The sequence below is a fragment of the Puma concolor genome, chromosome E3 (genome assembly GCF_028749965.1).
Source record: "Puma concolor isolate L17-30 chromosome E3, mPumCon1.1.hap2, whole genome shotgun sequence".
NCBI classification, from domain to species: Eukaryota; Metazoa; Chordata; class Mammalia; order Carnivora; family Felidae; genus Puma; species Puma concolor.
The window spans coordinates 23,894,159-23,922,150 of NC_141682.1; the positions used below are offsets into that span (position 1 = coordinate 23,894,159).

The 27,992-nt window shown below is 44.8% G+C and overlaps 1 protein-coding gene and 1 long non-coding RNA gene across 3 annotated transcripts; one reads left to right on the forward strand and one right to left on the reverse strand.

Annotated features, from left to right (window-relative positions):
- Nucleotides 1–471: 471 nt before the first annotated feature.
- Nucleotides 472–3,414, reverse strand: CHP2 (calcineurin like EF-hand protein 2). Its single transcript, XM_086692709.1, has 7 exons — nt 3,180–3,414; nt 2,677–2,749; nt 2,499–2,579; nt 2,240–2,370; nt 1,993–2,054; nt 904–1,026; nt 472–705 (listed from the first exon to the last, which is right to left on the reverse strand). The coding sequence occupies exons 1-7, from the start codon at nt 3,244–3,246 to the stop codon at nt 652–654; spliced, it is 591 nt and encodes a 196-aa protein (XP_086548835.1). The 5' UTR covers nt 3,247–3,414; the 3' UTR covers nt 472–651.
- A 45-nt stretch (nt 3,415–3,459) lies between these two features.
- LOC147573064 (uncharacterized) lies at nt 3,460–27,955 on the forward strand. 2 transcript variants are annotated; one of them, XR_015245657.1, is made up of 4 exons: nt 3,460–3,584; nt 4,909–5,192; nt 24,676–24,825; nt 25,738–27,955. It is a non-coding gene; the product is annotated as an uncharacterized LOC147573064 (long non-coding RNA). The 2 variants fall into 2 exon arrangements; XR_015245658.1 differs by lacking the exons at nt 24,676–24,825; nt 25,738–27,955 and adding an exon at nt 6,247–6,875.
- Nucleotides 27,956–27,992: the final 37 nt, after the last annotated feature.

Here is a 27,992-nt window from a genome sequence, read left to right on the forward strand (position 1 = left end):
CACCCTGAGTCTACAGGCTTTATTTTCTGGCTTTAGCAGTTAGCCCATGACACAGGCCAGGCCAGTTCGAGCACTCCATTTCCCTGGCATTAGGGACAAGAATGCACGTAGGCCAATGACACTCCGCTTAGAATTACTGAAAAAGGAAATCCCTTCCCACTGGATTACTAGGCTAGTAGGATGGGAGCCTGGAGCTGCTGGTGGCCATCCTCCCCCATGAGGAAAGAGGCCCCTGAGAATAAAGCCAACACGAAAGCTGATTGAAAAATTAGTAACAGAGTCCCGATAGCATGACAGAAGCCCTTTGACACTAACTGTGCCTGAAGACACCTCCAGACTTTTCCAGTATTCTGAAGATACTTTCAAACCTTTTAATTACGTGAGTCCATAAAATTCCTTTTTTACTTAACTCACGTTAAATTGGGTTTTCAGTGGCTTGCAACCACAAGATCACTGGCTGATTCACAAATCTGACATCAAATGAGCTAGACTTTATTCGGTACACACGCTTCCAGCTTGCCTTCCTTGGCCCCAAAGAGAGTTTAGCTTAGACACAAGAATACAGTTTATTGGGGCCCTGCCTCTGCAGGGGCTGAAGACAAATCCCAGGCTGAACCGGTCTGTGTAAGGCAGCCAAAGGCACAAAGGGGGTCACTTCAGGATCCGTATGCTCATTTTCTGTTCGATGTCCATCTTCTCCAAGGACTGTGGGGGGAGTGGGGGGGATGGGTGGTGGTCAAGAGCCCAGTCCTCTAGGCTTTCAACTTCCTCTCCCATCCCCAAAGCTACACCCTTCCTTGGCTACCCCTCTCCTTCTGCCCACCTCCTTCTAACTGCCTTTTCCATTTGCATCTGTCCCAGGGACTCCTGACATCCACTCCCCAGGCCTGAGGGTATTGTGACCTTGGTGAACTCCAGGAAGGACACAGCCCCATCTCCATCTTCATCCGCTTCCTGCACCGTGCGATCAGCGATGCTCTCCAACTGCTCTTCTGTCACCTGCACCCCAACCATCAGTCGGAGGACCTGGGAGGTGCGGAGGGCACGAGAGGAGTCAGCCCCATCCCTCAAACCTTGCCCGCATCATCCCAAATGTTACTACCAATTTTGTAATCTTCCCCTCATCCATTTCTTCACTCCCTACCATCTCTCCCCAGTAATTTCCCCTACTGCTTCTCCACTCAAACCCCGACCTGTCCCTCACTATCCCACACTCACCTCAGTAGTATACCCAAACTCATCACCCAACCCCAAGCCTTAGAACCCAACCTCCTCCCATCCCCCACCACAACCTCCCACTATTCTCCGTTCTACCCACCCACCCCCCTCACAACATCTATTCCAGAGTTTCTGAATCTCAGCACTGTTGACATTTGGGGCCAGTTAACTCCTTGCTGTGGGGGGAAATGGGGGCTATCCTGTGTATTGAAAGATGTTTAGCAGCATTTTTGACCTCTACCCACTAGATGGCAGTAGTGCTGCCCCGCCCCCGGGTGTGACGACCAAAAATATCTCTAGATATTGCCAAGGTCACTCAAAAGGCAAGATCGCCCCCATTCAAGAACCACTGATCTACTGGGTCGTCTGGGTGGCTCAGCTGGGGTTAAGCCACGGACTCTTAGTCTGGGCTCAAGTCATGATCTCATGGTTGGTGAGATCAAGCCCTGCCTTGAGCTCTGCTCTGACACTGCGAAGCCTGCTTGGGACTCTCTCTTTCTCTCTTTCTGCCCCTACTCCAATCACACTTGTGCATGCGGGCTCTCTCTCTCTCTCTCAAAATAAATAAATAAATAAACTTTTAAAAAGAACCACTGATCTATTTCCAACCTCATACCCAACTGTTCCCCATCCCATTTCCACAGACCTCACCCAATCCCTGTTTCTCACTCAATAACCCAGTCATCTGCACCGCCCCCCCCCTCCCCCCGCAACCTTTCCCTTCGACCACCCACGCTCCACACATCACATCTCTGGTCCTTGCGTCCTTCCAACCTGTAGCATCTCGTGCCGGGAGATCTTTCCGTCCCGGTCCAGGTCATAGAGCTGAAATGCGACTGGAAGAGAATGGAGGAGGGAAAAGGTAGGTGGGTCTTCCCCTGGTTCTCTTCCAGCAGGTCACCCTAGAGGAGGAGGGGAGGTCCTCTATAGGTGCGCTAAGAGAGGGAGGTGCCTGGGGCCTCTTACCGGTGAGGTATACCAAGGGTCTCACTTGGGGAGAGGTGGGTCCCCACAAACTCACAGCGAAGTTTGTTCATTCTGCTGTTGAGGGGTTCAGGTTCCTTGGGGTCTCGAATTGCTGGGTCCTCATCATCGATGGGGCGAAAATGAGCCAGGACTCTGACAAAGCCTGGGAAATCCAGACGCAGATTCCTGGGGTGGGGGAGATGCAGTGGTCGCTTTGGCCCTCCCTCTGTCCTCTGTCTTCTTTAGTGCCCCCCCCCCCCCAACACACACACCAAGTTTTTCCCTCCATCTCCCCACCCCCAGCGAGGCCTCACCCATCAGGGAAGAAGCTGTCTATAATGCGTTCTCCCAGGGGGTTCACGGCCAGAGCCCCAATCTGCTGCAGATCCATGCGGCTGTCGAGTCAAAGTCGGAGGGGTAGACGGAGGGTTAAAGAGAGGAAGGGGCTCAGAGAGGCGGACGTGGCGGGTCCTAAGGCCAGCGCCCCCTCACCTCAGGTAGCCCTTCTTGTTCCTGTCCAGTGCCCGAAACCGGTGGTAGAGGCGGAGCAGACTGGCCTGCGAGACTGCGGGACGGAAGGCGGCAGGGTGATGCGGCTGCGGGCGCTCGGGACCCGCCGCTGGACCCTCCCCGGGCGGCCCTGGGCCGTGGGCGGGGAACCGGGATTCGCCGGAGGGGACGCTCGCAGGGGACCCCGGGCCGCGCGGCCGGGCTGCAGGGGGCGTGACGACGCCCGGAGCAGTGTCCCCGCGCTCCCGCCGGAGACCCGAGGAGCCGACGCCAGCCGCCTCCCTCCTGTTCCCCTCTCCGCCCCCCCCCCCCCCACCCCACACCCCTGTCGGACTCGAGGACACTTGGCCGCCAAGCCCGGGGCCCGGACGCGCCCCAGACCTGGACCCCGGGAGCCCGCGCCTGCGATCCCGGGCGCCCTCCGGGCCCGCCCCATCTCCCCGGATCCCCCGCATCCCCGGGTCGGAGCCCCGCGCCCCGCTCACAGCCGGTCTCCCGCCGGATGCTGTCCGCGTCGGGGATGCGCGCGGCGTGGGAGCCGAGGGAGCCCATGGCTGCGCCTGCTGAGCCGCCCGGCCCCGCGCGCTAGCCTCCCGCTCCCGGGCGCGGCCGCCCCCGTGGCCCCAGGGCCGAAGGGCGCAGGCCTGGCGCGGAGCCAGGCTCGGGAACCCCCGCGTGCCTCGCCTCCCACCCGCGACCCGGGCGAACAGAAAACAATGCCCGGGGTGGCGGGGTCAGAGGGGCGGCGCGAACAACGGGGCGTTTCATCCCGAGGTGGTGAGGTCGCCAGGGCCCCGCCTGCCCCACGGCCGCCAGGCCAGCTCTGCGTTCTCACGCCGCGGGACACGCGACGCGAGTCCCCCGGGCAGGGCCCCCACTCACAGCTCCCGGTGAGTAAGGCTGGGGGTTCCGACCTTATCATCCACAGACAGAATCCACGTCCTTCTGGGAAGGGGGCCGGGGGGTGGGGAGGGGAGCTGGACCCATTTGTCCCAGTCCCAGCTAGGGGCCCCTTCCCTGGGCAGGAGGGCCGGGCAGAAGAGACATTGAAGGACCCCCGAAGAAGAGTGGAGTGGGAAGGGTCGTGAGCGGATGAGGGGAGCTGGTTTGAGTGGGAAGATCACTGGATGTGGAAGGACTGGATGGGGGCCTCAGCTATGCGGTTAACCCTGGACAAGCCAGTGTGACTGCGTTGCACCTCTTCTGTTCTGTCGACACAGCGTAATTGTTGATGCTTAATGGAGTCACTGCTTAAAAATCAGGAGCTTTAACCAGAAATCCAGTTCCCAGCTTCTGAGAAATCAGAAGTTTAAGAAGCCACTAGACCCCCTTACCTTGGCTGTACCTGGAGCACAGGTCCCATGTGTAATTGGGGCATCTCAGCCTGTCCACTGGGCACAGTCTCCACCTGGCTTGGTTCACGTCCTCATGTATCCCATGGTGCCCCTGGTAGAAGTTCCAGGCTGGAAGGCCTTGGACCTCGGCCAGCCCTCAAACACCATGGGAATCCACAGTCCAGTGAGGAGGTTACAAACATCACCGTGACCAAGCTTAATGTAATAATCATGGTAACAACAACAAAGGCTCTCTTTTTTCTAGTACTCACCATGAGCCAAGCACTTTGTGAAACACAGTGTACATGATAAGCTCACACTCCTAAAAGCACCTGCTAGACTGCCTGCTTCCCGCTTTTACACAATGGAGGCTGCCAGGGGGGTGGTTATGAACTATTTGTAAATCATGTGTCCTCGGCAGGGCACATATCCCCTCAAAGGGGCAAAAAATCCTATTCTTTTTATGTATAAAACACAAATGTGCATATAGTGCATAAATAGATATATAGTGTATCTGTGGTATTAAAATTTCATAGCATTAAAATTTCACGATTAGGAAAAATAGTCTAAAAATGCTCCTTAAGTGAGGGCAGTAGTGAACAAAAGGTTGAGAAACTCAGCTGTAAAAGAATGGGCCCCACAGGTGTCCAGGTTTAAATCTATCATTTTCCCATCTTCCCCCATCATAATCACACATTTACACAAATTTCCAAGAGGAAAAAATATATAAGCCATTTATTATAAGGGTTCAAGTTCATAGCCACCCTGGAGAGAGAGAAGCTGGAAAAATAGTGAATCTCTAGTCAAAGCCTCCGTGCCTCTGCTTGGATCAGCTCGGCCTTGAAAATATTGATCTAAGAAGTGCTTACTTCTCTTTCAGATACCCCAAGGACTGAACAACTGGCATAAGGAAGGCCTGATTCCCTTCCAGATGTCCCCCAAGGACTGAAGCGTTCGGGAAACCACACTGCTCCCTAATGAAGCCCAGCAACCCCTCCTGTCCACAGCTGTGAGTGAGGCTGTGAGTGCAGTTCGGGTTAGGTCCTGAACCCAGGAGGGGCTGAGAGTCCCTGGGATCTGTAATAATCAACTCAGGCCAGTGTGGGATGTTGATCTTGGAAAGAGCTTCTCCAGCCTTAATCTCTGAGTCAGCACTCCCCTAAGGTAAGTTAGGCCAGAGAGTAATTAACAACTCCCATCCACACACTATCATCACAAGCCTAGAGGAAAACACTATATGCTAGGACCCGTTCGTGCTTCATGCACATGAGTAGAGTTTAAATCAACTTCACTGTATACCTGGCAACATCTTTTGAGGGGGAGCACTTAAAGGGGAGATGGTGGAGCATGTGACTCTTGATCTTGGGGTTGTGAGTTTGAGCCCCACGTTGGGTATAGAGATTACTTAAAAAATAAAACCTTAAAAAAATAAAATTAAAGGAGAGATGCTCTGGGGAGAATTTCATCTGCAGAATTGTAGGGCAAAAGCAGCCATAGACTTTACTTGAGCAAATAGACCTGTGTTCTTTAAAAAAAAATTTTTTTTAATGTTTATTCATTTTTGAGAGAGAGACAGAGCATTAGCAGGGGAGGGGCAGAGAGAGAGAGAGGGAGGGAGACACAGAATCTGAAGCAGGCTCCAGGCTCTGAGCTGTCAGCACAGGGTCTGATGTGAGGCTTGAACTCACGAACCTCAAGATCGTGACCTGCGCTGAAGTCAGACACTTAACTGACTGAGCCAACCAGGCACCCTAGACTTGTCTGTGTTCTAATAAAACTTCACTTATGGACACTAAAATTTGAAACTCATATAATTTCCTTGGGGCACAAAGCATTATTCTTTTCTTTCCAGCCATCTAAAAATGTGAAAACCAGGCACCTGGGTGGCTCAGTCCCTTGGACATCCGACTCCAGTTCAGGGCATGATCTCGTGGTTTGTGAGTTTGAGCCCCACATCAGGCTCTCTGCTGTCAGTGCAGAGCCTGCTTTGGAGCCTCTGTCTCCTTCTCTCTCCCCTGCACCTCCCCTGCTCATACTGTCTCTCTCAAAAATACATAAGCATTAAAATTTTTTTAATAAAACAAACCAAAAAAAACCCAAAAATGTGAAAACTATTCTTAGCTTGTGGGCCATACAGAAACCGGCCTCTGTCTGGGATTGACCCACAAGGCCATTGTTTGCTAATCTGCTCTAGATTATAATTCTGCATTCTCCACAGATCTGCTTCACTAAAAGACCAATATGCTTTCTCTTCAGAGCTCTCCAGGAAAAGGAGAATTGGGCACAATGACTAGCATAAACAAGAACCCAGTGGGGCATATTGTCTGGAGGATCTTGAAGCCAATGGATGGCAATGGGAAGAACTGGCTTTAACTCACCAGTACCAAGCCATCATTCTCGCAGACCTTGGGACAAGTTTGTCCATCTGGGGAGGGAATCTCAGAACTAAAGCCACACTGGTTTTCGGGCGAGAAGGCTGAAGAATCGAGTTTGGGAAGGGGTATGACGTAGTACAATTCTGGAGAGCTTGACATCAGGAGTCATTACAGGATGGTGTAAGAGTAATCTGGCTGAGACAGCAGTGTCTCTCTTGGGTATATAGAAATGAAAATCTATATTCACAGAAAACCAAAAGAGGGAAACAGCTGATGAACGGATAAAACATGGTGTATCCACACAATGGTTTACAACTCAGCAATGAAAAGAAAGGAAGTATCAGTACATGCTATAACATGGATGAACGTTGGAAACAAGCTAAGTGAGAAAAGCTAAACGCAAAGGACCACATGCTGTATGATTCCATTTATATGTAACATTAAGAATAGGCAAATCCATAGAGAAAGTAGATTGGTGGTTCCATGGGGGGGGGGGGTGGCTGGGCTGTCCAAGGGGGAGAGGCTAGTGGGAGATGGGGAGTGACCGATAGAAGGTAGAGGACATCTTGTTGGGGTGGGTGATGAAAAGTTTTAAAACTGATGGCAGTGATGGTCTCACAACTCTGAATAAACTAAAAAACACTCAATAGTATACTTCACATGGATAGATTATGTAGTATGTGAATTAATACCCCAGTAAAGTTGCTATTAAAAAAAAAGAATTAGAGCACCTGGGTGGCTCAGTTGATTAAGTGTCAGGCTCTAGACTTCAGCTCAGGTCATGGTCTCACTGTTTGTGAAATCGACCCCCTTGTCGGACTCTGTGTGCTGACAGTGAGGAACCTGCTCGGGATTCTCCTTCTCCCTCTCTCTCTGCCCTTCCCTCGCTCTTACTGCTCTCTCGCTCTCTGTCTCAAAATAAATAAACTTAAAAAAAAAAAAAAGAATTTAAGAGAATGTCCTTCCCCTCAGCCTCTCAGACTGGGAAAGGATTCTGTCTCTCTGTCTCTCTGTCTCTCTCAATTTCACACACACACTCACACACACACCCCTCCCTATCTGCCTTTTTGCATCTGTGAAGGGAGAGCCACACAGATTTCTCTTTGTGTCCTACTCAGATGGCCTTAACCTGTCCCCAGCTGCTGTGAGTACCAGCTCATAACTCATGATGCCCCCTTTCCTGAAAACTGCCCTTACTCAGAAAAAAGCCATGCCTCCTGAGAGGTTATACACACACACTCCAGAGGCCAAGTTCAGCCATTGGCACACAGCCCCACCACCCCTTTGCCTCAAGGTGGAATTTGCTTTGTGCTGAATTTGTGCTCCAGAGCTGCTTTTTTTTTTTTTTTTTTTTTTGTAGGATCAGAAAGAAGCTGGCCTTCAGCTGAGACCACATTCTCCTTTTTTTTTTTTTTTTTTAATGTTTATTTTTGAGAGAGAGAGACAGAACACGAGCAGGGGAGGGGCAGAGAGAGGGAGACACAGAATCCAAAGCAGGCTCCAGGCTCTGAGCTGTCAGCACAGAGCCCTACACAGGACTCGAACACACTGACCACAAGATCATGACGTGAGTCAAAGTCGGACACTTAACCTGAGCTGCCCAGGTGCCCCAGCTGAGACCATAGTCTTGTCTTGACTTTTATTCTCTGCCCTATTCTGCTTCCCTCACTTTCTTAACGAATCACACAAACAGGAATCCCTGTCTCTGGTTCTGCCTCCGGGGAACGGGGCTAAGACAGGAAACTTATGGAACAGAGAAGTGAGCAGGGCAAGGGGGAGGTACGACTGGAGGAGAGAGAGAGACAATGGAGAGGGTAGATGATGCCTTCAGTCGACAGGCAGATACAGGATGTGGTGTCCCCAGAGCGGGGGCAACTTCCTGCACCTCTGAGCTCAGGCTGTATGGAACCCAGCCGGGAGGTGTGGCTCGGAGCTAGGCTGAGGCCATTCTCCCCGTCTCTCCACTGAACCCCATAGTCTTCGGGCACCCCAAGGGTTGGAGGCAACTGGGGCAACACTGGCATTCCTGGACAATAATGAGGCTTCTCCTGATAGCCCCTGTCCTGCAATCATTCCTAGCGGCAACCAGTGTTGCCCCCTCCTTCACATGAATCACCCAGAGTTGCTTAGACACATATATGTATGTACATGGGGGTGCCTCGTAGGAGAAAGGAATCTGTCTCAGAGCCTTTCCCAGCAGACTTCCCCTTAGTTCTCATTTGCTGAGGTTTCAACACATGCTCATATAAAAACAAACAAACAACAACACAGCGACACCCCCAGGAAAGGAAACGTGTGACCTGGCCACACATTGGAATCACCTAGTATTTTTTTTAATGCCAGATGCCAGGGGCCCAACCTCAGGCTATTGAAATCAGAGTTCAAGGGTCTAGAGTCAGTGAAAAATTACAGCAAATCTAAAAACTAGTGCTGGGTCATCTATGGGGAGGTGGGGAGGAAGGAGGTGAGGAGCAGGAAGGAAAGGAACAAGTGGGTGGGGCCAATGAGAGGGCAGGGAGAAGAGGCCACTGTGTCTCCGGGGTTTAATCAACAATTCCCCCACACAAGCTCTGTTCCTCCTACTGGTTCACGTGAGCAATAGTTACTGCGCAGGCCAGTCCCGGACGAGAGGGTCAGAGCCGAGAACGAAACAAACACGGTCCCAGCCTTGTGCTTTTTCACTTCATGTCACGCCACTGACGTTCGGGGGTGTCGTGGCAGGTCCTTGAAATTCATGGTGTGGGCTGCTGTCGGTACTCACGGTGTGATTATAGCACAGTTGATTCATCCGCTCTCCCCCCGAGGGGCATCCGGATTTCGGGTCTGGAAAGCAATGCTGATACGAACCACTCTGTCCATTGTTCAGGAGTTTTTCCTGGGTAGGAGTTTTTCCTGGTGCAGAAAGAGTGAAACCACTCCGTCACAGAACATGTGAATATTTAACCCGAGGAGATACAGCCTAACTGTGTTTCAGTAGACTGTATTCCCTGCACTTCTGTGTATGATTTTATGCTTCCGTCACCAATGTATAAGCGGCCCATATATTTATAATCCAAGTGCTCAGGATTTGTGGAATGGCATTAAATAAGTAAAGAAAAGGAGTATTAGTGTCAGGATCAGAGGAATCTCATGGAAACAGAGAGTAGGCAGCTACCTGGCTCCCTTTGGGGGCAGACCATCCTCCACCTCTGCTTTTCTCTTTCTGGGTATTCCTCTCTCCTTCTGCAGGTGAGCATCCTCTAAAAGGCTCCCGGTGCCTGTCTGCTCCCTAATTTAGACTTGCCGTTGACTGTGTGTTCCACGGCACCAGCTCTGGCCTGGATCTCACGGTATCTCATAGTTCCAGGGCTTCCCGAAGTCTCCTTCCATCAATTCAGATTTTAAGGTGAATAGATCTATTGACATCGCTGGGGTCAGGCATGCATGCCTGGTCCATTCTGAGGCCAAGGAGTCTTGGTCACTTTGAGGCAAACATGACTTCCTAGGTCCACACCTTTTGCGGGGACTCTAAGAGCTATTCCAAAGTAGGAATTACAGGTGAGGCATGCATCCCCAAAGCATTTTTCACGCCAACTTTGCTCTCCCTAAATCAGAAGAGGCCACAGCAGACATACATAGCCACTTGGCCTCATGCAGATAAACTAGCAATTCCTCCCTTGGCACTGGAAGGCATGAAGCAAAGAATTTAGCATACTGTCTCATCCTACCGTGTAATTCTTACATGGTAAGAGTTAAGGCAAACAGACACTGTCATCCAGGACAATAGACCACTTGTAGGCAAGAAATTGAGTTCTTAAGTCAATATGTAATTCAAAAAGCAAGTGCAGGGAAAGTTATCCATTAACCACGAAACACAGTATATGTGGCTTTGTATCTACAAACTTGCATGGTAACCAATACATCTAACTGAATAACTTATGTCAGATAATGAGATCATGAAAGAAAAATCTCTGTACACCCTTTGACAGATGCTCTACCTCATCTCCTGACAACAGAATTCAAACTATTAGTTTTCCTCATTTCTGGGTATGTAATTGGAGTCAAAACAGTTAAAACACAGGTCTGATACAAGCAGTGGGTCAAAATCTAAACACTTGTAAACATCTCCGTTCTCATGGAAAGCTCAAGAAAACTACAGAAGCCAGGCGGTTTGCATGTTTCGGGCCTTGAGATACTAGGTAATGATGTTATGAAATCCTCACAATTAGCAAGACTTTTAAAAACTAAGCATCCAATTGAACTGTAGTCTTATGAAGACAAATGCCACTTAAAACTACACGCAGATACTATTTTTTATTTTTGAGATTGGAAAAAATCCAAAAGTTGGGTAAACACTGTGGAGACTATAGAGAAATAGGCATACTCATCCATTACGAGAAGGTGTGTTAATTGGCCTAACCCCTGCAGAGGTCACACAGGCACCATCTATCAACATTATAAATGTGTATACCCTGGCCCAGCAGTTCATCTCCTAAGAATTCATGTTACAGAGACACTTGGGCGCTTGTAAAATGGCATGGAGGTAAGGTTATTTGATGCAGCGTTTTTTTCCAGCAAAACCCTGGAAACCACCCAAGTGTCCATCGGGTTAAAGTACGAAGCCATGAAACACAGTGAAGCTATAAAAAAAATTTGTAAATTAAAAAAAGGAACACTTCCTACAAAGTGATATGGACAGGTCGCCAAGATATATCAAATGAAAAAAGTAAAGCACAGCACAGTGTGTATCAGTGTGAGAAAACATGCGATCTTTTCTGTAAGAAGTTGAGAGAACACAAAAAATATGTACAGATATATATTCATATTTGCATAAATACACCTTGAAGATACCTAAGAAACCAATAGAAGTAGTTGCCTGGAAGGTGGGAGGGCACAGTACAACTTGGATGGGTGGGTCACAGCAGGTGAAGGGGAAATTTCACTTTATACTTTTTCATCTGGTTAGGTTTTGGTTTTTTTTTTTTAAATAGTGTATTTATTTATTTTTAAAGTTTATTTATTTATTTTGAGAGAGAAAGAAAACACAAGCAGGTGACTGGCAGAGAGAGAGGGAGAAAGAACCCCAAGCAGGCCCCACACTGTCAGCATGGAGCCTGACACAGGGCTCAAACCCATGGACGACGAGATCATAACCTGAGCTGAAACCAAGAGTTAGACTCTTAACCGACTGAGCCACTCAGGCGCCCCTAATTTTATTGACTCTTTTTTACTTATTTATTTTTGTTTTTAAATTTGCATTCAAGTTAGTTAGCATATAGTGCACAATGATTTCAGGAGTAGATTCCTTAATGCCCCTTACCCATTTACCCCATCCCCCCCACCACAACCTCTCCAGCAACCCTCTGTTTATCCTCTATATTTACGAGCCTCTTATGTTTTGTCTCCTTCCTGTTTTTATATTATTTTGGCTTCCCTTCCCTTATGTTAATCTATTCTGTGTCTTAAATCCCTCATATGAGTGAAGTCATATGATGTTTGTCTTTCTCTAACTAATTTCCCTTAGCATAATACCCTCTAGTTCCATTCACATAGTTCCAAATGGCAACATTTCTTTCTTTTTGATTGCCAAGCAATACTCCATTATATATATATACCACATCTTCTTTATCCATTCATCCATCAATGGACATTTGGGCTCTTTCCATACTTTGGCTATTGTCGATAGTGTTGCTATAAACATTGGATGCATGTGCCCCTTCGAAACAGCACACCTGTATCCCATGGATAAATGCCTAGTAGTGCAATTGTTGGGTCGTAAAGTACTTCTATTTTTAATTTTTTGAGAAACCTCCATACTGTTTTTCCAGAGTGGCTGCACCAGTTTGCATTCTCAATAGCAGTGCAAAAGAGATCCACTTTCTCCACAACCTTGCCAACATCTGTTGTTGCCTGAATTGTTTGTGTTAACCATTGTGACAGGTGTGAGGTGGTATCCCATTGTGGTTTTGATTTGTATTTCCCAGATGATGAGTGACGTCAAGCATTTTTTCATGTGTCTATTGGCCATCTGGATGCTCAGACATGTTCAGTAAGAAGTTTCTGTGGCCAAGACCAAAGAGGTTTTTGCCTGCTTTCTCCTCTAGGATTTTGACGGCTTCCTGTCTTACATTTAGGTCTTTCATCCATGTTGAGTTTATTTTGGTGTCTAGTGTAAGAAACTGGTCCAGGTTCATTTCTGCATGTCGCCATCCAGTTTTCCCAGCACCACTTGCTGAAGAGACTGTCTTTATTCCACTAGATATTCTTTCCTGCTTTGTCAAAGATTAGTTGGCCATCTGTTTGTGGGTCCCTTTCTGGGTTCTCTATTCTGTTCCATTGATCTGAGCGTCTGTTCTTGTGCCAGTACCATACTGTCCTGATGATTACAGCTTTGTAGTACAGCTTGAAGTCTGGGATGCGATGCCTCCTGCTTTGGTTTTCTTTTTCAAGATTACTTTGGCTATTCGGGGTCTTTTCTGGTTCCATACAAATTGTAGGATTGTTTGTTCTAGCTCTATGAAGAATTTTGCTGCTATTTTGATAGGGATTGCATTGAATACGTAGATTGTTTTGGGTAGTATTGACATTTTAACAATATTTGTTCTTCCTATCCATGAGCATGGAATCTTTTTCCATTTTTTTGTGTCTTCTTCAATTTCTTTCATAAGCTTTCTATACTTTTCAGTGTATAGATTTTTCACCTCTTCGGTTAGATGTCTTCCTAGGTATTTTATGGTTTTTGGTGCAACTGTAAATGGGATCGATTCCTTGATTTCTTTCTGTTGCTTCATTGTTGGTGTATAGGAATGCAACCGATTTCTGTGCATTGATTTCATATCCTGCGACTTTGCTGAGTTCATGAATCAGTTCTAGCAGGTTTTTTTTGTGGAATCTTTTGAGTTTTCCATATAGAGTATCATGTCAAATGCAAAGGGTGAAAGTTTGACCTCCTCCTGGCCAATGTGGATGCCTTTTATTTCTTTGTGTTGTCTGATTGCTGAGGCTAAGACTTCCAATACTATGTTGAATAACAGTGGCGAGAGTGGATATCCCTGTCTTGTTCCTGACCTTAGGGGGAAACCTCTCAGTTTTTCCCACTAAGGATGATATTAGAATTGGGCCTTTCATATATGGCTTTTATGATCTAGAGGTGTTATCCTTCTATCCGTACTTTCTTGAGGGTTTTTATCAAGAAAGGATGCTGTATATTGTCAAATGCTTTCTCTGCATCTATTGAGAGGATCATATGGCTCTTGTCCTTTCTTTTACTGATGTGATGAATCACGTTAATTGTTTCTCAGATATTGAACCAGCCCTGCATCCCAGGTATAAATCCCACTTGGTTGTAGTGAATATTTTTTTTTTTCAACGTTTATCCATCTTTGGGACAGAGAGAGACAGAGCATGAACGGGCGAGGGTCAGAGAGAGAGGGAGACACAAAATCGGAAACAGGCTCCAGGCTCTGAGCCATCAGCCCAGAGCCCGACGCGGGGCTCGAACTCACGGACCGTGAGATCGTGACCTGGCTGAAGTCAGACGCTTAACCGACTGTGCCACCCAGGCGCCCCGTGAATATTTTTTTTAATGTATTGTTGGATCTGGTTGGCTAATATCTTATTGAGGATTTTTGCATCCATGTTCATCAAGGAAATTGGTCTATAGTTCTCCTTTTTAGTGGGGTCAATGTCTGGTTTTGGAATCAAGGTAATGCTGGCTTCATAAAAAGAGTTTGGAAGTTTTCCTTCCATTTCTATGTTTTGGAACAGCTTCAAGAGAATAGGTGTTAACTCTTCTTTAAATGTTTGGTAGAATTACCCTGGAAAGCCATCTGGCCCTGGACTCTTGTTTTTTGGGAGTTTTTTAGTTACTAATTTGATTTCTATACTGGTTATGGGTCTGTTCAAATTTTCTATTTCTTCCTGCTTCAGTTTTGGTAGTGTATATGTTTCTAGGAATTTGTCCATTTCTTCCAGATTGCCCATTTTATTGGCATATATTTGCTCATAATATTCTCTTATTATTGTTTTTGTTTCTAGTGTGTTGGTTGCGATCTCTCCTGTTTCATTCTTGATTTTATTTATTTGGGTCCTTTCCTTTTTCTTTTTGATCCAACTGGCTAGGGGCTTATCAATTTTGTTAATTCTTTCAAAGAACCAGCTTCTGGTTTCATTGATCTGTTCTCCTGGGTTTTTTTTGTTGTTGTTTCAATAGCATTAATTTCTACTCTAATCTTTATTATTTCCTGTCTTCTGCTGGTTTGGGGTTTAATTACTGTTCTTTTTCCAGCTCTTTAAGGTGTAAGGTTAGGTTGTGTATCTGAGACCTTTCTTCCTTCTTTAGGAAGGCCTGGATTGCCATATACTTTCCTCTTATGACCGCCTTTGCTGTGTCCCAAAGGTTTTGGGTTGTGGTGTTATCATTTTCATTGGTTTCCATGTACTGTTTAATTTCCTCTTTAACTGCTTGGTTAGCCCATTCATTCTTTAGTAGGATGTTCTTTAGTCTCTGTTACCTTTCCAAATTTTTTCTTGTGGTTGATTTCAAGTTTCATAGCGTTGTGGTCTGAAAATATGCACGGTATGATCTCGATCTTTTTGTACTTGTTGAGGGGTGATTTGTGTCCCAGTATGTGGTCTATTCTGGAGAATGTTCCATGTGCATTGGAGAAGAATATATATTCCGCTGCTTTTGGATGATCTGTTAAGTCCATCTGGTCCAGTGTGTCATTCAAAGTCATTGTTTCTGTGTTGATTTTCTGATTAGATGATCTGTCCATTGCTGTAAGTGGGGTGTTGAAGTCCCCCACTACTCTGGTATTATTATCAATTAGTTTCTTTATGTTGTGATTAATCAATTTATATATTTGGGTGCTCTCACATTTGGCACATAAATGTTTACAGTTGTTAGGTCTTCTTGGTGGATACACCCCTTGATTATGATATAATGCCCTTCTGCATCTCTTGATACAGTCTTTATTTTAAAGTCTACGTTGTCTGATATAATTATGCCTACTCCGGCTCTCTTTTGTTGACCAGTAGCCCTATAGATAGTTCTCCATCCCCTTCCTTTCAAACTGAAGTTGTCTTTAGATCTAAAGTGGGTCTCTTGTAAACAACACATAGATGGACCTTGTTTTCTTATCCATTCTGTTGCCCTATGTCTTTTGATTGGAGCATTGAGTCCATTGACATTTTAAGTAAGTACTGAAAGATATGAATTTATTGCCATTATGTTGCTTGTAGACTTGGAGTTTCTGGTGGTGTTCTCTGGGCCTTTCTAGTCTTTGTTGCTTTAGGTCTTTATTTGTTTTTTTCACCTTTTCTCCCCTCAGAGAGTCCCCCTTAAAATTTCTTGCAAGACTGGTTTAGTGGTCACAAACTCCTTTCATTTTTGTTTGTCTGGGAAACTTTTTATGTCTCCTTCTCTTTTGAGTGACAGCCTTGCTGGATAAAGAATTCTTGGCTGCATTCAGCACATTGAATATATCCTGCCACTCCTTTCTGGCCTGCCAAATTTCTGTGAAGAGGTCTGCTGCAAACCTGATCTGTCTTCCCTTGTTGGTTAAGGACTTTTTTTCCCTCACTGCTTTCATGATTCTTTCCTTGTCTGAGTATTTTGTGAATTTGACTATGATATACCTTGTTGATGGTCGGTTTTTGCTGAATCTAATGGGGGTCCTCTGTGCTTCCTGGAGTTTGATGTCTGTGTCTTTCCCCAGGTTAGGAAAGTTCTCCGCTATGATTTGCTCACATAGCCCTCTACCCCTTTTTCTCTCTCTTCATCTTCTGGGACCCCTATGATTCTGATGCTGTTCCTTTTTAATGAGTCACTGATTTCTCTAATTCTTAAATTGTGCTGTTTTGCCTTAGTCTCCCTATTTTTTCTGCTTCATTATTCTCTGTAAGTTTGTCTTCTATATCACTGATTCTCTGCTCTGCCTCACCCATCCTAGCTGCCATGGCATCCATTCGAGATTGTAGCTCCGTTATAACATTTTGTATTTCATCCTGACTAGCTTTTGTTTCTTTTATATCTGCAGGAAGGGATTCTAATCTATTTTTGACTACAACTGTATTCTTATTATCATGATTCTAAATTCTGGTTTAGACATATTGCTTGTATCTGTGTTGGTCAAGTCCCTGGCTGTCGTTTCTTCCTGCTCTTCCTTTTGGATGAATTCCTTAATTTCATCATTTTCAAGTGAGAAAAGGAATTAATGAGGTAAAAAAAAATTAAAATTAAAAAATATATTAAAATTTAAAAATTAAAAACAAACACACACAAAAAATCAAATAAATGATGCTAGATCCTAGATGTGTTTTGGTCTGGGTGTTGAAAGGGGCATGATAGATTAGAGAAAAAAGGGGAAAGAAGAAAAAAAAGGAAATTGTTTGAAAATGTGAGTAAATGAATACACTGAAATAGAATAAAATGAAATGATGGAAGTAAAATAGGATTTGAAAAAAATTTACACATGCATAAAAAATATAGTAGAAAAAAATTAAAGAAAAATATTTTGAATAAAAATTGAAAGTAAAAATATTTTTTCTTTCTGTATTCAAGAAAAAGAAATGAAAAAGAGAAAAAGGAAAAAAAAGAAGATTTAATAGATGGACCAGCAAACAGAGTGAAATACGATTGAAATTACTTCGTTTTCCCTAGAAGTCAAACTGTGAAGCGCTCTACAGTCCATAAACTAAGCAGGCGGAGAGACTTGTGTTCCTGAAGAGCGAGGTTGACCCAGTTGGCGGGGCTTAGTGTAATGGCTCTGTTCTCCCCTAGATGGCGCTGCTTAGCTTACTGGGATGGATGGTTGGAGCACCTGTAGGTGCATATGCGCATGCGCGGGAGCAGTGAAAATGGTGTCACCCAGCCACCCAGTCTCCAGTGTCAGAACTCTGTTCTCCCCGATCAGCAATCGCACACCCGTCCTTTGTTTTCGGCTTCCCACTCCCCGCTTTTATACCATCTGTGACCAAGCCCCAGGCAGAATCTCCCTCCTGAGTTTTATATCAGATGCAGCTGTGTTTCCCAACCCCTCACTTTTGAGGAACTGTGGCTTTGACCCGTTCTGCCCCTCTGTGGAGGGTCTCACCAAGCAATGGCCAGGTGCCAGCTGCACCCAGGAACGTTTACAGGAAGGCGTGCTGCTGCCGAGGCCCAGAGACTGCGGCCGGGTGCAAGCCCGCCCCAGAGAAAGTTCACGCAATCGTGTAGCAGCAGCGGTTTAGGAATTATGGAAGATCACAACACGCGTCTGGCACCAGGCTTCGTTCTCAACATCCTTGTTCCAGCACCAGCGAATGTGGTTGTTCTCCAGGGTCTGCTGGGGCCTTGCCTTTGGGAGATCCACACAGCCTCTACCAGGTGTCCTCTCAGCAGGGGAACCGCTTCTCCCCATGTGGCCCAAAGACCCCCGGACTCTACTCTGCCCCTGGGGATTCACCCTTCCCACCAGAGCACCACCAGGTATCGATCTGAGGAGTTTCAGACTCTGCCCTCCCCTGTTTATAGAGTCTTAATGGAACTTAAACCCTCTCCTTTCTCCTTTCTCCCTTTTTAGTTCAGTCCCTGCAGCTTTTTCCACTTTTCTACTTTCTCTCCAGCTGCTTTGGGTGGGGGTGCTTTTCCCACACTCTTCCCCCACCCTCCATCTCCATCCTCTCTCTGCATGTTAAAACAGCTCCCTGTTTTCTGAGGCTTCTCTCTCCCCCAGTTCACCTTACAGCACTGCGTACCTGCTGAGTTCTGTGGTTCAGGTTGTGCAGATTGTTGTGTTAATCCTCAGATCAGTTTTCTAGGTGTGCAGGATGGTTTAGTGTTGATCTGGCTGTATTCCATGTATGCGAGATGCAAAAAAACTTCCATGCTGTTCTGCCATCTTGTCTCCTCCTTTTATTTATTCTTTTCAAGTAATCTCTATACGCAATGTGGAGCTTGAACTCATAACTCCAGGATCCAGAGTCACACACTCCACCAACTGAGCCAGCCAGGCACCCCTCATCTGGTTAGGTTTTAGACCATGTGAATTTATTCCCTATTCAAAAATTGAATTATAATAATTGTTTAGTTCAGTGTAAAAGAAAATAAAGTCTAACATCCAGAATATAAAGCCAAAGCTCCACAGTCTGAGAGTAGAAAGCATTTTATTAACAAAATCTGATTTTAAAAGTATATGTCAACCCTAATGCTTTTCATCCATGACTATCTATGGGTATCATATCAAAATAATTATGCTGAGTAAAAGGAGCCAGACTCCCCTCCCCCCAAAAAGGTACATCTCATCTGATGCCACTTTCATAAAACTCCACAAAATGCAAGCTAATCTATAGTGACAGAAAGCAGCTCGGTGGTTGGTGGGGGTGGGGGTGGGGCAGGAAGTGTGGGAAGAAGCAATTACAAAGGGGTACTAGGAAGCTTTTGTGCATGCTGGATATGTTCACTATCTTGATTGCATGATGGTTTTATAGGCGTAAACGCATGTCAAAATGTATTAAATTGTGTACTTTTTTAATATGTGCAGTTCATGGTTGATCACACCTCAACAACGCATTTTTTAAAGTTAATGTCACCATTTCCTCTATTTTTTAAATGATTTTTTGACCTTTATTTATTTTTGAGAGACAGAGCATGAGCAGGGGAGGGGCAGAGAGAGAGAGAGAGGGAGACACAGAATCTAAAGCAGGCTCCAGGCTCTGAGCTGTCAGCACAGAGCCCAACACGGGGCAGGAACCCACAAACCTGGGAGATTATAACCTGATCTCCCGAAATTAGGCGCTTAACCGACTGAGCCATCCAGGTGCCCCTCCTCAGTTGTTGTTGTTGTTGTTGTTGTTGTTGTTGTTGTTGTTTAATGTTATTTAGTTTTGAGAGAGAAGGAGAGAGAGACACAAGTGGGGAAGAGGGAAAGAGAGAGGGACACAAAGGGTCCCAAGCAGGCTCTGCACTGACAGCAGAGAACCCAAGGTGGGGTGCAAACCCACAAACTGCGAGATCATGATCTGAGCCAGATTCAGACGCTTGACCAACTGAGCCACCCAGGTGCCCCACTATCTCCTCAATTTTTAATTTCAATTTGTTATAGTTTTTAACAAATATATCTATTATTCAGGACGGGAATTAGGAATTATGTATGTAATTTATCAATAGTTCTACATACAGTTGAGGGTGAGTGTTCAAAAATTTTCAGGCTGAGAGGCGTGTAATCACAAGTGAGTGGGAAAGATTGGTTGAAGCCAGTACAATGCCACATATTTAACTGCTGCACTCTGCTGCCCCCTGCTGTAAGTAGGTTTTATAGCCACCCTTACCTTCGTGCTCAGGATTTTCTTTTTTCTTTTTTTTTTTTACGTTTATTTATTTATTTTGAGAGAGAGAGCGCGCGCGTGAGCGAGCGGGGGAGGGGCAGAGAGAGAGGGAGAGAGAACCCCAAGCAGGCTCCACACTGTCAGTACAGAGCCCAATGCGGGACTTGAACTCACAAACTGTGAGATCAAGACCTGAGCAGAAACCAAGAGTGGGTCACTTAACTGACTGAGCCACACAGGCGCCCCTCAAGCTCCGGATTTTAATGATGAGGAAGGATGACTCCAGAGGCAAATGACTGGAATCCATCTAAAAACAAACTCTTCTAAACCACACACTTGCACACACACACATACTCACACACACACACACACACACACACACACTACCCATACATACACATACATGCATGCATATACCACACACTCACACATGCGCACACACTTAAACACACTCAAACACACACACACCCATATACACACTCACATGCATACACACACACACGTACACACCAGGAAGCAGCTCCAGATCTTTTTACTACTACACCCGCCTCAACGGAGACCAGAAGAACCATTCAAAGCCACCAATGAGAAAAAAACAAAGGCAAAGTGATGAGGCCAAAGCTGGAACTTCAAAACCTTTTCATGTGGAAGATGTGGGTGGAAAGGGGTCTTGGACTCCCCTACAGGCCGGCATTCCCCTTCATCCTTTCTCACGGTAACGGAAACACTGAAAACCAAGCCTCTTGTCATCCATCCAGTGGACATGAACACTTAACTATAAGAACTATCGTGGACGTGGTCCAAGAACTACTTACCAGTGAGCTCTAAGAGAAGCCCACACTCAGGTAAGGACCTGACAGGTGCCTCTTCACAGTTGTTTCCAAAGGCTTCCAAGATGGGTGAGCCCATGGCTTCCATCTAGGTTTGGTTTGGGGGGAAATTAACTTTTCTTTCCCAATGTTCTTATATTTTATGAAGAAAATGAAACCAAACTACTATATGTGAGACCCATCACTCTTTTACCATAAAGGCACACAGATCCGTAGGTCGACTTCTCTGCTTGTTTTTAACCTTTTACATAAATATAACCAGCCGGGTCCTGGTAAACTTTTGACAACCAGCTTTCCAAATGCGGTTCTGAAGTGCACATTGGTTGATATTTTTAATTTACATTAACAACAGGGAAGTGAAAAATAACACAGTAAAGACGTATTTTGGAACTTCACTCATTCTTCCATGATGTGAACACTGTCTTTGCCCAACCAGATCACAGGTTTCCAAGACTGGAAGAATGTCTCCCTGACTTCTTTTATAGCATTCCCAGACACAAAACACTTTTAAATGTAATCTGCATTATTAGCATTCCCTTCACTTTCTTCAAGCTAGGCAATCAACAACACGATAAATCAACCCCCACTTTGCAGCATCTGCTGGCTCCCATGGTGTAAATTCTGCCACTATGACCGATTTCAAGCTGCTGATGTCATGTCACCCAGGGTGCAGAAGCAACCATTACATCGGACTTGCATCGTGCAGAGACCATGGATGTGAATCATCGCAAGAGCGGAGAGAAGTGATTAAAGTCACTTCCTAAAATCATTAGGAAGTGATGAGTTTTGAGTCTTTATTACATCTGCCTTAAATGTAATGTATTTAATTGTGGGTTTATGTAATTCAATTTTTGATGATGGTCGTGATGAACTGGCGCTCACAAAATTCTGGGAAATGTAACAATGGGCTCTCGTGAACCACTCCAGCACACCGATGAAATATACATGAAGAAGCGTTCTACAGAAGTGCCTGGGTGGTTCAGTAGGTTAAGCGTGGGACTTTGGCTGATGTCATGATCTAGCAGTTCGTGAGTTCAAGCCCCGCGTTGGGCTCTGTGCTGACAGCTTGGGGCCTGGAGCCTGCTTCGGATTCTGTGTCTCCCCCTCTCTCTGCCTCTCTCTGTCTCCCCCTCTCAAATAGAAATAAACATTAAAAATTTAAAAAAAAGAAGAAAAGAAAGAAAGAAATGCCCTACAATCAGCACCCACAGTGAGAAACACAACATAACCAGATCCCCTCAAGCAGACCTCGAGGTTCCTCGCTGTCACTAGTCTCTTTTCCTCCGCTCCCTTGGTGGGTAGCCAATCCCCTGACTTCAACAGCACGGATTACTGTGCCTCTTTGCAGGTCATACAAATGGAATCACAAACCTGCAGTTTGAAGTGCTACCGATAGAGGCCTCTCCTGAGGCAAAAACGGAAGGCTCCCACAGGACTGGGGAAATGTTCCTCCCAAATCCGGTTCTGGGAGCTTACTCGCCTCTCTCTCTCTCCGCTGTAAGCCGTGGGTTACTCGTGCCAGGGTGGGAGAAGATAGAGAAATAACCGAGCACGCTATCTGAGCATGAGTGAGTCCCCAGAGGAGATCTGGGGCCACAAGTTTCCCAGGGGAAATAGGGGAACCAAATTTGGGCAGAGGAATCCCAGCGGGGGCTTTGACCTCAAACCCTAGTGTGGTCTGCCTGGGAGCTAGCTGGGCGATGAGCAATGAGGCCTGCTTCTGCCCAGACCATAACAGGCGCGGCTGTCCCCGTGACTCCTTTATCCAGACAAGGTGAACCCCCTGAAAAACACATCAAGGGAAACATAGAGGAAAGTACAACACAGAGGTTACGTTCTGGGACTCAGAGCTACATAGGTTTCAATCACTGCCTCTTCACTTACTAGTTTTGTAAACTCGGACAAATACCTTAACTTCTCTGAAACTTTGCTTATCTATAGAATGGGAACAATAAAACTCTCCTTGCCAGTAGGTTAATGGATTAAGTAAGATCATATATGCGAAGCAAGAAGTCATGTATATTGTTACCAGTGATTATCTTTATACTCAGGGAATGAGGGGAGGACTTCTATTTTGCTGAGATGTTACAGGCTGAACTGACAGCATATGGAAATATGGGGATTAACACTGCTCGGCATGGTATATAAACAGCTACTTTGCTTGGGCAAGGACTTATATGCACATGAATGCATACACACCTCACATATATACATTGACTTTTTCATAAATAGAATAGACAGGGGCGCCTGGGTGGCGCAGTCGGTTAAGCCTCCGACTTCAGCCAGGTCACGATCTCGCGGTCCGTGAGTTCGATCCCTGCGTCGGCTCTGGGCTGATGGCTCAGAGCCTGGAACCTGTTTCCAATTCTGTGTCTCCCTCTCTCTCTGCCCCTCCCCCGTTCATGCTCTGTCTCTGTCCCAAAAATAAATAAACGTTGAAAAAAAAAATTTTTTTTTAACGTTTATTTATTTTTTGGGGACAGAGAGAGACAGAGCATGAACGGGGGAGGGGAAACAATTTTTTTTAAATAGACAAACGATTTGGGGGGAGAAGCTTTTACATTTTTTCCTTTTTGCCACTTTTACCCATTGGTTAGTATAATATACAGATATACATGCTTCAGCCTATCATAGAATCTTTGTCAACAAACCAATATATTGCATTCTGTAGTTCTGTCCATGCTTGTATAAAATAATTTACATACACACACACAGACACACACACGGTTTTACAGAAATAGGTTCCTATAATGCTGTTTTCTGTATCTTGCTATTCTTAATATAACATAAAAATCTTTCCAAATTAACAAATATACTCTATTATTTTTAGTGGCTGCATATCACCCTAATGGGTGGATGTTCTATAATTAGTTCAGCCGTTTCTCAGTTGGAGGGTCCGTGCTTTGTTTCTACTTGCTTGCACAGAGCACAATGCTGCAATAAACATCCTTACACCTTTACCATTATAAGCCTTTTAAGATATATGTCTCGATGTATTTTTTAATACAAAATATTTTATCTTGGGGGCGCCTGGGTGGCTCAGGCAGTTAAGCGTCTGACTTTGGCTCAGATCATGATCTTACAGTTCATGAGTTAAAGCCCCACATCCAGCTCTCTGCTGTGAGCATTGAACCCACTTCGGATCCTCTGTCCCCCTCTCTTTCTCTGCCCCTCCCCTGTTCATTCTCTGTCTCTTTCTCGGAATAAATAAACTTAAAAAAAATATTTTATTTCCATGAGGAAGATCCCCCAGAGAGGGTTTTCCAGGCCAAGGCGGTCATGCATTTTTTATTCTTTTATTTACTTTTTTATTTTTTAATGTTTGTTAAACATTAAGAGAGAGAGAGAGAGCGCGCGCGCGCGGGGGGGGGGGGGGGGGGGGAGGGGCAGAGAGAGAGGGAGACACAATCCAAAGCAGGCTCCAGGCTCTGAGCTGTCAGCACAGAACCCCATGTGGGGCTTGAACCCACGAATCATGAGAGATTGTGACCTGAGCTGAAGTCAGATGCTCAACAGACTGAACCACCCAGGCGCCCCTGCACTTTTTATTCTAAATAGTTTTCAGATTGCATTCACAAAAGTCCGAAAAGATTTCCATTTCCACCAGCCCCATGTGAGAGTATGCTTGTTCCCAGGTCCCTGGCAGTAATAGGCTTAGCCTTCTTTTTTAAATTTGTTTAGGCTTTTTATGTCTTTTTATTACGGGCATTTTCAAACATCTCGAAAAAAAATAGAACAATATAGTGAACCCCCAAATACTCACAACCCAGCTTTGGCAATTATCAACGTTTTGCCATTACTTTGCCTTCTTTTTAATTTTTGCAAATTTATGGGCATAAAGCGATATACGTGTTACTTTTTAAAAATCGCATTTTTGCATTTCTCTGACTGCTCATGATTTTGAGCACATTTTCACATGTTTGCAGTTGATCTTCTGTGAGTTTCTATTCATATAGTCTTTGCATAATTTTTGGTTGTTTGTCTTTTTCTTGCCAATTTATAGGAGCGGTTTGTAGTATATATGTTAATCCTTGTTGTCTTCTGTCTTGCCAATATTTTTCTAATCTGATGTTTGTTTATGGTATCTTTTGTCCTCCTAAAGTTTTTCATTTTTTATATATTTCAAATACATCTGTGTCTTTTTCTCTTTTATAGTTCCATATTTTCTTTACTGCGTAAGAAACTACCCTCTACCACCAGCAGCGCCAAATGTAAGCTGGTACAACCACTTTGGAAAATTACTCAGCAAAATCCACGGAAGCCGAACATACGTACATCCCTATGATCTAGCAGGTCTGCTCGCAAGTAAGTAGCCAACAGAAATACAAAGATACGGTCCTCAAGAGATAAGTGCGAGAATATTCACAGCACTCCATGATAGCCAAAACTGGTAGGAAAAACACCTAATGCCCGTCAAGGGCAATTACCAGTAATTATATGAGTTACTATTCATATAATAGTAATAGTGGTAATTACCACATTAGTAATTGTGGTAATTCATGCAATTAATGCATTTTTTAATTGAAAAAAGAGCCAGACGTAGAAGAGAACATACAGTATGATTCCATTTGTATAAATATCAAAAATCAGCACAACTAATTTCTGGTGTTGTAAGTCAGGATAGAGGTTACTCTTAGAATGTGTCACAAGCGACCTTGTGGCATTGCTGGTCATGTTCCGTTTCTTGATCTGTGTACAGGTTAAATAGATGAGTTCACTGTGTAGCCTATGATTTGTATGCTTTTCGGTAAGTTTGATGTATTTTAATAAGAAATTGACAAGATGCACACAAAAGCCTGCACATAAGTGTGTTTATATCAGCTTTATTCATAACTGCCGAGATTCAGAAGTAATCAAGATGTCCTTCAGTAGGTAAATGGATAAATAAACTGTGTTACATCAGACGAAAGAATACTATTCAGTGCTAAAAAGAAAGAAGCTGTCAAGCCATGAAAAGACATGGCAGAACCCTAAAGGCAAATTAGTAGTTGAAAGAAACCCATCTGAAAAGGCCACAAACTCTATAATGATCCCAACTACAACAGAGCCTTGGATTGCGGGTAACTTGAGTGTTCCACAGGATGAGCAAACATTTCTAATACATTTTAACTTGATAAACGAGTGATGTCTTGCAGTCAAGTAGTATGTGACGCTGAACATCACATGATCACAACTGAGCCAGTGGTTCTCTCACTCTCTCTCTCTTTTTCACTGCAGGATTGTGGGTGATCATCTCCCATGCTCAGATGCTCGGTCTCAGGCAGAAATCAGTGATGTTTCGGAACGTTGGAACGTGCCCACAACGGACACTACTGTATTTTTGGTCACTTCAAAGCACCTATGGACAGTCCTTTGCTTTTTCATACAAGAGTAAGCTTAGGAATGCTTTGCTTCATTCCAGGTCATTAGATAGGTTCCTTTGTAAAGTTGCACAAAACGAAAAAGATTCCATTGAGCCAACAGATAGCAGTGATTCTCTTAGTGATATGAAAATCGTCCTACACAGTAACCCTCCTCTCTCTTGTCTCCCTCACACCAGCCATGAAGGTGTTCAAAGGTATGTGTGGGTTAATTTGTTTATTTTTCTTTATATTTTGTATTTTCTCTATTATTTTGTATTATATTACAGCTTTGTAATTATTTTTATATGAATATTTTTAGGTTGTGGAACAAATAATCTGAGTTTCCATTATTTCTTATGGGGAAATTCACTTTGATCTACAAGTGCTTTGGATTACAAGCATGTTTCCAGAACAAACTATGCTCACAAACCAAGGTTTTACTGTACATAACATTCTGGAAAGGGCAAAAACATGGACACAGTAAAAACATCGGTGGTTACCAGGGATTAAAGAGGAGGGAGGGATGAAGAGGCAGAGCACAGAGGATTCTGAGGACAGTGAAAATGCCTTGTGTTATATTCTAATGGTGGATGTATACATTTGTCCAAACTCATAGAATGTACCGCTCATGAGTGGACCCTAACGTAAACTGCGGACCTTGGGTGCCAATGATGCGTCCAGGTAGGTTCATCAGTTGTAACAAAGGTACAGGGGAGGACATTGATAACAGGAGTAACTTATGAATGTGAGGGGGCAGGGAATATATAGGAAATCTCCGGACTTTCCACTCAGTCTTGCTATAAATCTAAAACTGCTGTAAAAAATAAAGTCTATGGTTAAAAAAAGAGAGAAGGTAACAGATGGTAGCTGCATTTGTGGTGAGCATAGCATAATGTAGGGAGCTGTTGAATCACTGTGTGGTAAACCTAACACTAATGGACCATGGTGTGTCGGCCATACTTCAAGTTTTAAGAAGGCAAATACAAGAGGCAGAGAGAGGGAGAGAGGGAGAGAGAGAGAGAGAGAGACATAAAGATTTACTTGCTTCCTGATGGATAGATAATTATACCAAGGCACTTAATACATTTTCCATTGAATTAAATATCATCTTTGTCATTTATTAAATTCTCACTTACAATGATATATATTTATGGATTCTCTATTTGATCCAACCAATATATGTATCTACTTGTCAATCCCCATGGTAAAATTATATTGATATTGTAGTTTAACAGTATATTCTGATATCTGGTAACATAAGTCCCCTTTCCATTACTCTTCATTTTCACACTTTTCTCGACTATTCTCAAGCATTTATTCTTGCATATGATCTTTATGTTAGCCAAGTTTTTTAAAGTCCAGAGTTAATAGAATTTCATTATACTTATAACTGGTTAGGAGAAAATTGACGTTTTAATTACATGAAATCTTTCCACCCAGGGTCACAGCTTTCAATTTGTTCGCATTTCGTTTTAGATCCTTCATAAGACTTTATCAGTTTGTTCATAGATGTCCTGTGCCTTTCTAGTTAAATTCATTTCTAAGCATTTTCTTTTTATTGCTATTATGCTGGGAATATTTTCCCCGTCACTATTTCTGTTTTCTCCACTCTTTTGCTAGAATGGAGAAAGGCTATTGGTTTATGTCTGTTTGTCCAAGAGCAGAGCATTTAAGAGCACAAATTGAGGTATGGAGAAGAGACGTTAACTTTACTTCGTATAACTCCATTTACCGTTTTATTTTAAGCTCCCTTTGTGCCAGGTGGAAGCAATTCAGCCCCGTCTGGTTTTTCCCAGCTTTCGTCCAGGGTGGGGTTAAGTTCCATGGAGTTTGCATAATGCCAGGAGGCAAGAGGACACTGAGTCCTTGACATCATCGGTCCTAGCTGGCATCTCTTGAGATGCCGTTGGGTCCTGTCTCTCGTCCTTACCAGTCTCTGCTGCAGTTGTTCCTCTTTCGTTCTGAGGAGGCTCTCTCTCTCCCTCACTTCTCTCTCTCCCACTCCCCCTCAGACATCTGGAAAATGTTCCCCCACCTCCACGTCACACTAACCCCTCCCGACCCCCGCGGCCCAGACCCAGCATAGAGCATCTCCAGGCCCACTGCTTCTCCAGTCTCCACTCTGAAGCC